Source organism: Cynocephalus volans, chromosome 1, assembly GCF_027409185.1.
Source record: "Cynocephalus volans isolate mCynVol1 chromosome 1, mCynVol1.pri, whole genome shotgun sequence".
In the NCBI taxonomy this organism is placed as follows: domain Eukaryota; kingdom Metazoa; phylum Chordata; class Mammalia; order Dermoptera; family Cynocephalidae; genus Cynocephalus; species Cynocephalus volans.
In genome coordinates this window covers 144,496,903-144,509,947 of record NC_084460.1, presented here as the reverse complement: position 1 = coordinate 144,509,947, position 13,045 = coordinate 144,496,903, and the positions used below count along the sequence as shown (strand labels likewise).

The following is a 13,045-nucleotide window of genomic DNA, read 5'->3' as shown; positions in this document are numbered from 1 at the left end:
ATAGAAAACACTAAAATAATTAAGTGCTCCTCAGATTGTTTATATGTCAGCTTGGAATAAACTCTATTCTATGAGTTAAATTGCTTCTTTCGGTTAATACCATTTTAACAAATTAATTCTGTTTTAAATTCTCTTTCTCTACAAAATTGGTAACACTTTGCTCATCAGCATCTTCATTCTACAAATTGATACCAAAATAAACATATTTTTCTGTATGTTAATTATATTATACACATGAACAGTATACATATTCACTTGTGTATAAATAAGGACACATCTAAAGACGTAAATGTAAATTGAAACTTCATTAATAAAATCTTACTAAGATTAATTTAATAGTTTAGTACTTTTTAAATATTTGCCAGATACAACAATAACGGAAATTTGGAACACAATATAAAAGCTACAAATAAAATCTTAGCTAAGTATGGTGCTAAAAACAAAACAGATTCTATAAAATTACTGTACAGGCAAGCAATTAAGGCAACAAACAATCTACGGAATTTATACTCTATTTTCAAAATCAAAAATATCCCATAAAGAAAAAAAAATAACCAGTTACAGAAATTTGGACTCTCTTAGAAAGGAATTCTCTACTATGCCCTATGTTTCATTTACAAATTGATGTAATCTGACATAAGGTGAAAGAAACAGAAAATATTTGCAAAAAAGTATGGTTAGAACGTAGCAATCAGAAAATTTTTATACTAGTGGTGTTAATTCTAAAAATAACCTATCATATAGCAACAATAACCTTGTCAAATGGGAACATTTTCTAAGCTCAGCTGTTTACACAGCTTAGGCACATCACCATCAGATTGTAAGGGGTGGCAGGCAACAAATGAACAGTGATTATGAGTTTCAATTAGGAAGTACATTAATTCCTACATCGGATCACTTTATTTCATGAAATTTTAAACATTTTACTATTTTCCCCTGCTAAAATAAAGGCAAACTTCAGACTAACCACTACAAAATTCTGGATGGTAAAATATAAAGTAATGAGGTTTAATATTACTCTTTAAGTGATGATTTCATGTACCACAAAAACAATGGCAGGATTATCACTTTCTAATAATGCATGTACATGTACGTATGTGTACGTACACACACACACACACACACACACACACACACACACACACACACACACACACACACACACAATTATGGCACATCCAAATAAATGCTGCCTTGTGGGACTTGAAGCTTTCAATGCAAATGTAGATTATGTCTTCTGAGTTCACTGTTCTATAATTAAAATAACTTTAAAAAATCATCACCTAGAATCATCCTAGAAATTCTGAGTTCTTCCTAGAAACTGGTCATTGTTACACAGAGATTCAAGAACAGGAATTTAGACAATGCATCTATAAAATTTATTTTATTTTTCAAGTCCAATGGTGAATGCTATGTTTTTAAATTTACTTTTTAGAATGAAAATGTCAAAGAATTTATTATTATACTAAATAAAAAGATCTGAGTTACTGAATTTGGACCTCTGAGTGGCTGGTTCTGCCTCTCTCAAGTTAAGACCAGCAGTAACTTAGGAGTTTCTCTCTACAGAACTTCTAAACAGTGGTTGCTAATATAAATGTCCAGGATATCTCAAAGGTTCATATACATCTTCAATTTTTCTGAAAGTCTAGTTGGAATTTGATAGGATTATACCAACTTGGAGTAGAAATACACGTCCTCTCATAATTGCTGGAAGTGTTGATGCATACGTATATGTACCTTTGCTTGTTACCCCATGGGTGAATGGAAACTTTTCCTTTCATACACTTTCAAAAATGAGGTTTACAGGTGAAAATGAAAAGAGACAGCTCATAAAGAAAAGGCTGGTAACTACTGCTCAAAGATCATTAAAATAAAGAGAAGAAAAGACCATAAAGTTTTATAGAAAATTTTAAAAAACTAGAACAAAAGTGGAAGAAAACAAACAAACAAATAAAAACACCAGGTACCGTACACTAGATACAATACCCGTTAGGTATTGGGCATTACAATAGATCAGAGCTTCATCCAAGAGGGCTTCCTTATGTTCAAAGCCTCTTACTGCAACTTAAACCCTGGCAGGACGAATCCTAATTCTTTGAAATGTTTCCTTGTGTTGGATATGTCTGATTCAAAGGCTTTAAAAACTGGCATAATTCCAGAGTTGAATTTATAATGGGACATCTTAATTCAATCATCTCTGATCTGGTCTCCTCTAACAGCCTCTTAGCCTCTGGTTTCCCTTACATTTACTCTTACTTCTCTTTAACCCACTCTTTGCAGAGCAGGGAGGATCGTAAAAGCAAACAAAAACAAATATAGTCATATCCCTACTTTGTACTAACAGCTTCCATGCACTCTTAGGGAAAAGTTCCAAACATTACATTTTCTGTAAGGCTCTGAATAATGAGACCTACTCATGCCCCACTCACTCCACTCCAGCTACACTGGCTTTTTTCTCAGTTCCCCCAAAGCTCCTTTCCACCTAAGTCCTTTGCATCTGCTGTTCTCTTCCACAGAATGTTCTTCCTTCCTTCTCTGCCTGGAACCTCCAATCAATCCTTCAGCTCTCAGCCTAAAAGTGACTTCCTCAGGAAAGCTCTGCTCTTTATCAGTCTTCCACTCCCTGTGCCCCTCTGGTTTCCTATAATCTGTACTATTCCTTCATCATACTTATCATAACTGCAATTAAGTAATCATTTGTTTAATGTCTTTTCCCAGCCCTGTACTATAAGCCCCAAGAAGGTGCGACTGTGTCTGTCTTACCTACTGCTGTTTCCCAGTGCTAAGCGTAGAGCAGGAAATAAGGCATTGAAGGGAATATAATTTTGCAATGAGCTCTTACACAAGGTACTGAAAATTAGCCTATTTCACACAAAATCATGATTCTATCAACAAAACATACTATATCATTAACAAATCTTTATGAGAGTGTAATAAATAAAGCAGCTGTTGAAGCAGGATTTTTTTACAATCTTCTCATTCCCAAATACATGAAAAAAAAAATCAAGTAAGACTTCAGGAGACAGCCCTGAAATGATGATTTCCAAGATGATTATAACTTTTGAAAGGTTACTATCAAGAAGTTCCTGATTAAAGTGGATATTTCAAAAACTTCTGGAAGACAAGATTCATCTGAAATAGTGACATAGCCATTTGAAATTTGGTACAGAGGTTTATAAGTCTAAAACATACTCATTCTGTTATCTGAGATCACTGTCAATTTTTAAGTGATTTTAATGCAGGACATTGAGGTTTATTTATTTAAATAAATAAATAAAAGATTTATTTAAATATCTAATATAAAAACCCCCTATTTAAAAAGAGAGAATACTTACTTTCTAGAAACCTTCAGCTCAATAAATAACAAAGAGAGAAAGAGGAAATATGAATCAAAATAAATACAAATTAAAATAAATAATTTAACCTGATATTAAGACCAAGAAACTTAAGAAGAATAAAAAGCAAATTATGTTTATTTTCTATCCTCTCACCTGTCAACCCAAGACTTTCAAGAAGCAAAACTGAAAGGATGGTAATCCATTATCATCTCACTCTGTGTTCTCTACATTACCCTTTTGATGGTGTGGGGGTACACTTCATGCACATATGTGTGTGTACAGTGCTGGAAGGGGAGAACTAACATTGGGTGCCCACTATGCTGTGGCCAGAGGTCACTGGCTACCACATGGCAGACACAGGCTTTGATTCCAGGGCTATCTAGTGCTTCTTCCACAATATCACATTGCCTTAGTCTTCTTGGCTCTGTCAAAAATATTAATTGTTCAAGTATAATGTTTCCAGTTTCCAGGTCTTTCCTTTCCATTATTCCATCCAAATGAGTTTTCTTTTTCATTCACTCTAAGAGATTTTATTAACCTTCACAACTTGTTCCATAGCTTATAAACTAAGGGAAAGAAGACTCCTCTTCACACAGAACAGCCCTCCCCTCTGTCGTGTTCTAAATGAAACTTTTAATGAGATGCACAGTGTTTATTTCGAACCTACCACAGCTGCAGAGGAAAAGCTTGCTTTGCCCTCGGTCATTCCCAGTGCCCAACATTCTCACACACAGGAGGTTTTTGAAAATTTTCTCATTTATACAATATGAAGTAAAAGCTAATTCTTAATTTTAAATAGTCACCTTAGTTAATCCATTCTTAAATATCAAATAATCACCTGTTTTCTAAGTTAAATGACTGTTTTGATATCTTCTTGTACTAGCAACACTTAAACTTTCTCATCACAACATCCCTAATAGCAGAGGGCAATAAATACATGCCACAGCAGCCAAAACACATGAGAGATCTCACACAGGTATACTGCATTTTATCTTAGACATTCAGATAAATTTTAGATTTTATTCTACTTAATAGCCTTGCTTTTAATTTTTCCCCCTTCAGATCCTAAACATTAGCAATTTAGAAAACACCTCATGTTTATTTTGTACTGTCTCAGCACATCCGAGGGTACTCCTGGTGGTATGAGGCCCTATTCTTTGAGAGGAATGTTAATATGGTCTTTAACAAAGAACTATGAAATGGTAAACTGTGGAGAATAAAGTTTTAAATTGATATGATAAATTTCAATAATCCATAAGTTTTTAAAAAGTTATTATAGGGCCAGCCCCGTGGCTCACTCGGGAGGGTGCAGTGCTGGTAGTACCAACGCCGCGGGTTTGGATCCTATATAGGGATGGCCGGTGTGCTCACTGGCTGAGCTTGGTGCGGACACCACCAAGCCAAGGGTTATGATCCCCTTACCGGTCAAAAAAAAAAAAAAGTTATAGTTTGTGTTCCAATCTTATAAAAGTGAAAAATCAGTATCGCCTCTACTAAGGAAAGAGATGTATACGGATTTTGTATAAAAGTTAATATACTTTTATTTTTTGGAATTCTGAAACTGATCTAATTTGTCAAATTTAGGGAAATGTTCCTCAGTTCAGTCTTCCTCCTCTATTCCAATCTCAGATAACAGGTACTCAAAAAACCATTTCATTTTTTGTTGCCAGTAATTACAAAATGTGGGTGCCATTGTATAAGGTGAAAATTACCTTGTTTATCTACAACTGAATATGAGGCCAAAAATCCTCGTCCAGAAACATGGATTCCACTCATGAATAGCACTGTAATTTCATTGCTTTTTGATTCAATTGAATGGTTCATCTGCAACCCCAGACCACAGTATTTGCCTAGGAACAAAAGAAAAACAGATTATTTGGTGTGATTAATGAAGTAAATAATTTTTGCAATGCAGAAAAACAAGAATAATATACCAAACTGGGTATTTAAATAAGTATAAAATAATGACTAAGATGGTTAATGATTAAAAATCATATCATCCTGGAGAAAAAAAATTAATGTAATAACTATTCAAATACTTCAAAAGAAAAAACAGTACAGATATCACTGACCTTGCAAAGATTCAATTTCCTGTGAAACACAGGTACTCTTTGAGAATAAGAAATTTTAAAAAATCAACGTAAAGCATTTCATGCAGGCAATTAGCTCACAAATGAACTGATGGTCAATCATAGCAGTATTTCTCAACATGCTTTCCTCAGGGCCCCCCTAGGTTCTTGGCCTCAGAGTACTCCTGAAACCTCTTTTGGAATTACTCAATTTTTCTTCTGAGAACTGCTGGACTTCTAGTCAATCCCTTTAAGTGATCATGTTAGGTCCCATGCTTTTAACTATAGGATCTGACAACTCAGACTTAAACTTCCACCCACAGCCTTTTCCTTGAACTTGAGATGCATATATCTAAGTGCCTGCCTAATTTCTATCTTTTACTGTCTAACAGATAATAAAAAGTAAGGATAAAAAGAAATTTTTTAAATTGATTTTTGTATGTGCTTATGTGCTTGGTAACTTGTCTAACAAATTCTGAATAGGAATTCCAAAAATGTTTTAAACTATAGCAAGATCACTTGCTATACAAAGTAATGTGGACTTCCGGGGATACCATTTTCAAGAACAATACATGATATTACAGGTAGAAAATGCTAAGGTATCAATGAAAAATCCCACCAGAACTAGTAAGGAAGCTTAGCAAAGTCACAGGATCAATACAGAAAAATCAATTGTATTTCCCCACACTAGCAACAATATGAAATAAAATTCTTAAAACTCCATCTATAACAGCATCAAAAGATTAAAATACTTAGGAATAAATTTTTAAAAAGAAGTTCAAAATCAGTACAGTGAAAAATACAAAACACTGCCTGACCTAAATAAGTCAGGAGATATACCAGGTTCATGAACTGGAAGAATCCATATTGTTAAAATGTCAGTTCTCTTTAAATTGATGTATAGATTCAAAGCAATCCCTATTAAGATATTAATGGGCTTTTTTTTTTTTTTTTTTTGAAGAAATTAACAAGCTAAGCCTAAAATTTACAGGAAAATGCAAAGGACACATAATAGCCATAATAACTTTAGTAAAGGAAGCTGAAGGACTTATATTACCTTTTTTAACTTAGTATTAAACTACAGTTATCAAGACAGTGTTACATTATTGTACGGACAAGCACACTTATACATTATACACACTCAAAATATATATTATAAGCAAATATAAATATATATAAACATATAAACAAATATAACTATATACAAGCATTGGTGAGAATGTGCAGAAAATGGAACCTTTATACACAAATCGTATGAATATAAAATGGCAGAGTCATTTTTGAAAAACAGTTGGCAGTTTCCAAAAACATTAAACATAAACATGTACTCACTATACAGCCCAGCAATCCATTTCCAGTTATCCACCCAAGGGGAAAGAAAACATGTCCACAGAAAGATTATGCAAAGGTCAAAGCAGCATTGCTCATATTTGCCTCAGACTGAAACCACTTTTCATCAACTAGTTGATGGATATATCCATATAAAGGAGCACTATTCAACAATAAAAAGGAACAAGCTACCGATACATGCTACAACATGGATGAATCTCAAAAACATCCTGGGTGGAAGAAGCCATTCATATGAAATTTCTAGAAAAGGCAAAAAAATAGAGATGGAAAGCAGATCATTGGCTGCCTGGGACTAGGGGAGAAGTAGGAATTGACTCCAATTTGGCACAAGGAAACTTTAGTGTGATGGAGATTTCCAAATCCTAATTTTAGTGATGTTTGCACAGCTGTATAAGTTTACTAAAATTCATCAAAATATCAGTTTAAATTAGGTGATTTTTATGGTATATAAATCATATATCAATAAAGCTTACAAAAGAAATACAAACACTGAAACAATTTTTATTGTGAGAAATCATCAGGTGTTAATGATTTCATAGTCACTGTTTTACGAAAATAGATTCTGTTAGAGCTGAGACACCTTTAGAGACCTATTCCAAGGTCCTCATTTGACGGTTGAAAAAAAAATGAAAATCATATAGATAACTGGATTGCCTAAATAACACTATATGTGAAGTCAGTCCAGAATTTAGGTCCTTATTATAGAAGAATGTTTGTGTCATGCCCAAATTTATATACTGAAAACCTTATAAGCCTCGATGTGATGGTATTTGGAGATGGGGCCTTTTGTGAGGTAATTAGGTCATTAGGATGGATCCCTCAAGAATGGGATTAGTGTCTGCAGGACTCTGAGCATAAGTGACTCCATTTGGAGCCCTTACCACTTATTATGTCTTTGTGAGAACTTTGCCCATAAAGGTATACAGTAACTGGGGGAGAGGCAGTTAGAATAGATAGGAATAACCTGCTGACTTTAAAGAAGGAATGCTTAACTACTGGTGAGGTGATAAGTTGGCCTGGCCACCTGCACCAACACTTGGAGCTAGTTACATTAAGTTTGTTTATGAACCACTTCGATAAACCTAAGCTCAGCCAGGAGATGGTGTGGAGAAGCTTTGCATATGCCTTTGGGTCACTATCTGCCCGACTCATCACCCAGTACGTAAGTTCTTTGCTTTACCACATGGAATAGCCTATTTTGTTCTTTGGGCTCAAGATATTTTACAAGTTTAGTGGACATTCTGCCCTTGGTCCACCTTCAGACAATGTCTGTCAAGCTAGGGCCATAGCTATGCTAACTATATGTCTGGGGCTAGTAAAACAATTCATAACTAGTAAAACAATTCATAAAACAATCCGAACCCATGGCTCACTCGGGAGAGTACGGCACTGGTAGCGCTGAGGCCGCAGGTTCGGATCCTATATAGGGATGGCCGGTGCGCTCACTGGCTGAGCGCGGTGCAGGCGACACCAAGCCAAGAGTTATGATCCCCTTACCGGTTGCAAAAGGAAAAAAAAAAAAAAACAATTCATAACTAAAGCCAAAATGTTTCATTATTTTAGTTATACGAAGTTTCCACTTGTATTGTCAGTGCTAGGGCTCAGACCCTCCAAACCCATTGTACATACAGACTGGGTCACCAGACTTCTCACACACAGGTCCACGCTAGGTAACTGGGAAAGATCCCTGGAGCCGTTGGCAGACGACATGAGCTCAGTCCTCAGCAACAGCAACAGCAGCTTACAGGTCCGGCAGTGGCCTCTCGGAAGGTCCCAGGTGCAGTGGCAGCAACAGCCTCCAGCAGCAGTAGTGGCCTCCCTGTGGCCCCTAGAGTGTATCCCGGGGGTGGGGGGCACCGTGGATCAGAGCCACTCATCCTTTATACTTAAGTCATAACCCAGTACACCTGGGTGCACATGAGCAATTACATTAGACAATAACCAAGGAACACCTGGGCACATGCGCCTATTTACATCAAATGCTCAGTAAGATTCTGAACATCTGAGGGGCCCTGACCATTTTCCTATATTTTCCCAACAGTGTACTTATAAGAAAAGACAAGAAAGAGCATGCTTCCCTTCTCTGCTCTCATGAGAGGATACAAAGAGAAGATGCCCATCTGTAAGCCAGGAAGAGTGCCCTGAACAGACATCAGATCTGCCAGCAACTTGATCTTGGACTTTTAGCCTCCAGAATCATGAGAAATAAATGTTTGTTGTTTAAACCACCCACTCAGTCTATGGTATTTCTGTTACAGCAACACAAACTAAGACAGTTCTCTATCTTTTCCTGTGCTTTTTTCTTTCTGCACACCACTTGTCAGTAATGGAGTTAATGATGCTCCCATGGGGCTATGAAGAGAAGCATTTAATGTCATGACCTTCTATCCCCCTGTAAATGATCCATGGTAGTACTTGGAAAGTACTTCACGGTCCACAGTGATCCAGCTGCTCTCTCCTGTCCACAGCAGCAAAACCCTCATCATTGCATCAACAGTCTTATCCCTTACTAAATTGGAGAAATGTTTCAGCTTGTCTTTTGGTATAAATCACTTAAACATCTTACAATGCTACCTTTGCCCTTAACTGCATTATTAGTTATATTTAAGTCATATTCATTTAGAGATAACTATTTGCAGAGACTGACCCTATTCTTTCTAATCCTTCCTAAAACCATTTCTAATTGAGTCAACATTTCCAAAAGTTGTGACACAAGCAGAATTGTGCAATTTAGCCAGAATTTTTTAAATGAGTTATTCTCTAAAGGTTTTTTCCTACCTACTGAAAAAGTACTATATTTATTTTAAATAAATTTTATATTTTATGTAAAAATATCTAAAACCAGTCAATTTATTTTTGGGCAGCTGGCCGATATGGGGATCTGAACACTTGACCTTGGTGTTATAATACCATGCTCTAACCAACCAAGCTAACTAGCCAGCTCTCTCTCTTTTTTATTTTAAAAGTGGGAACAATTTAATCCTAAGGCCACAGTTGTCAATTAAAACAAAAAAGCCCAAATTCTGAAATGTCCAACATTGTCCATAAAATTTGATACACTTTTCCTTCAAGATATAATTCTTCAAAGCATTACAATTTCTCAATTATTGAATAATCAACTTTATGCATGTGACAATCGTGTCAGAAAGTTTAGGATGAGCAGAGAAACTAGTTTCCTCTAGCTGACAATAATGATAAAAATCATATTCTTTACTACACATCATTGTGTTTTAGACTTTTTTTTCTCGGCTTGGTAAATTATATAAGTTCAATATTTTTGTCTTGCATTTAGATTGATCTGACATACTTTGACAAAGAGAAGCCCCTCAAGTAAATTTTCTCCCCTTATATGCACAGAAAACACGCTGTATGTCTTGTGGAAAACTGCATCCATAATCTTATCATAATGGGTTGAAAAGTGGCTGTGTAACTCTTGGGTCATCATACAGAAATTTTAGGAAAAGTTTTCAAAGAAAGGAACGACTACCAAAAAAACTAATCTAAAATGACATTAAGGAATGTACTACATTTATACTAGAAAAGGAAACCCTCAATTTGAAAGCAAAGAATTTTGGTTTCTAAATTCTCAATTTATTTAGTATTTAATAAATAAATAAACACGAAAGTATATATCTGTCTTAGGCGCTACGGATGTTCAATATAAAATGTCTTACTCATCCTTGATTTCTGTAAAAACACCTATTGTGCAAAAAAAAAAAAAAAAAAAGTTCTATTTTTAAATCTGGAATACAATTTAAATACAGCTACCACCATTTTGAACATTCATGCAAAATGACACACTATCAAAGAACTCTACAATAGTTATTATTTGAATATACAAGAAGAAAAATGATTTAATCTTCAGACTAGTATTTAATACTAACTCAGAAACAGTCTGGTAAATAGAACAAATATTAGTAAATATTGCATTATTTTAAATACTAATTATTTAAAAATAATACCTAATATTAAAAACAAAGTAATATATTTTTCATGTTATTCCAAATATTATCTCAAATATTACAAATATAAGAAGCTATATAATTTGTCAAATGTATGCAAAACCAGTGCCTATCACATTAAATCTTAAGGCAATTTAGGAATAGGTAAAGGCAAAAGAAATTATATCAAGTAAATACATAAGCTAGTTAACTCTTGTAAAAGTGAATAATTTCATCCGGGCTCATCAGCACTAGCTGTTCTTTGCCATTTAAGGATCTAAGTATGTGTGACTTTATTATAAAGCTGGATAAGGCGCTCAGTTCAAATACTGAATTTTTAGATACTTTAAGACACAAGTGAAAAAGATCGTATTTAAAAAATACCTATCATGCCATACAAAGGTGTCTTTATAAAAATGATACCATATATACAGATACTAGGGAATTCCAAAGTAAAAGTGCCATAAGGAAATGAAGAAATAACTTGGCAAAATAATATTCTTGAATTAAAGCAATATTTGAAAAATTGAGGGTTCTTTTAACCATTTCAATAAGGAAAGAATCATGACAGTATTTTCTACTAGCACTGTAATTTCATCTCATATTTAGCATTGTCTTGTCCTCAGAAATATGAATAAAACTCAATCTATAGTAGAAATAAAAACCTTTAAGCCATTCTTGTTCTGTGAAACTCAAAAGGCAGGGCTAAAGCATGAATAATCAATTTTTTTTTAAAAAAAAGAAAGGAAAAAACAGTGTAATTGCTGACCTTGTAGGTGCTTAAGTGAGTCCAACCTATATCATATAAACACCTACCCTCACCTCTTATTCCCAGCTAAAATGGCTGTCCCTCTCCTCATCTGGTTCCACCTTTGATCACAGGTTCTACTAAGTAATGTAAGAAGTTGGCAAAATATTTTGGGAAAAGAAGAAGAAAAACCATCGCTAATCAGGACAATATAAGTTAATTCTTTAACTCCATTTCTCCAGTTTGTCCATTCAAAGGTCAACATAAATCAACATAAAGCATTTAATTGCCAGCAACTCTAGACTCTGATGATTCTCAAAGCCAGCTAATATCCCTAGAGGTTTCTCATGAATAAATAATAGAGGACTATGAAAAAAATAGTATATGGATATAGACAGAAAATTACAAATATAAAAGTTAATCAATTATCTCAGTCACCATAAATGTCATGAAACACTGGTTTTGAGTCTATAAGAACTGATGTTCCAAGCAAATAAAATGTTTAAAAAAATCATTAGCCATGAGGAAAATGCAAATCAAACCCACAATGAGATACCACTTCACACCCACTAGGATGACTAGAATAAAAGAGACAAGATAATAACAAGTGTTGACAAGGATGTGGAAACACTGTAACCCTTATACACTGCTGGTGGGATTGCAAAATGTGCAGCCACTTTGGAAAAATCTGGCAGTTCTTGAAAAGGCCAAACATATAATTAGCATATGACCTAGCAATTCCACTCCTAGATATATATTCTCAGGAGAAATGCAAACATATGTCCACACAAAATCTTATCATGATAGCTCATAGCAGCATTATTTATAATAGCCAAAATATGCAAGCAACTCAGCCAGGACGCTGGGATACTTATGGAGAGGTGTTGATAAATCCGAAAAAACAAATGATGCAATCTTTTGGGAACAGAGGGAGCCATGAGAATTAAGATGACCTATCCAGAGTTTGCTGAAAGACAGAACAAATGTCTCCTGCTTTTTAGGGGAAGGAAGGCCTGCAACTCTTAATGAAAACTGATGGAAGATGTAAGTGGGTCACCAATGTGTAGGCCTGGACACCAGAGGGGTTTGGATGCAGAAAAATCTTGAACAGCAGTGAGTCAGGGAAGCCTCAGAGAAGAAAGCAACAAAGGACTCCATGAAAGCACCAAAGGAGATGGAGTTAAGACTCCTAGGAAAATGTGGTAGGGACTAGAACCACTCATCTCTTAAAATAATTCCATCCAGGTTGATAACCCATACAGTTCGTGCAACTATTTCCATCGAAATTTAAGTTTCCAATTTTCCCATATTTTAGATAATGATGCAATAGACTTGTTCATATGTACAGATTTTTCTGTATTTAAACTGATTACTGAGCCCAGATTCTCTGAAATGAAGTTACAAAGTGATGTTGCTTTCCAAAAGAGTCATTCTAATTTATACTACTATCATCAATATAGGGTGAGTCTTTATTTCAAGGCAGCCTTATTACCATTTTTTTCTTCTTATAAATGCTTTAGAAGATGAATATCAACAAATTAACTCTAGAAGACATTAAATGGAAACATTCTGTATTCAAAAGAAAGGGGAGATGCATCT

The 13,045-nt window shown here is 34.8% G+C and overlaps 1 protein-coding gene across 3 annotated transcripts in view; it reads right to left on the bottom strand.

Moving 5' to 3' along the window:
* The window catches only part of DCBLD2 (discoidin, CUB and LCCL domain containing 2), an 81,556-nt gene that overhangs the window by 28,509 nt on the left and 40,002 nt on the right, over positions 1 to 13,045 (bottom strand). For all 3 annotated transcript variants that reach the window (XM_063092628.1, XM_063092613.1, XM_063092620.1), the window contains exon 3: positions 5,051 to 5,188. In XM_063092628.1, the coding sequence (XP_062948698.1) occupies positions 5,051 to 5,188 (138 nt within the window). The remainder of the gene's footprint in view (positions 1 to 5,050; positions 5,189 to 13,045) is intronic.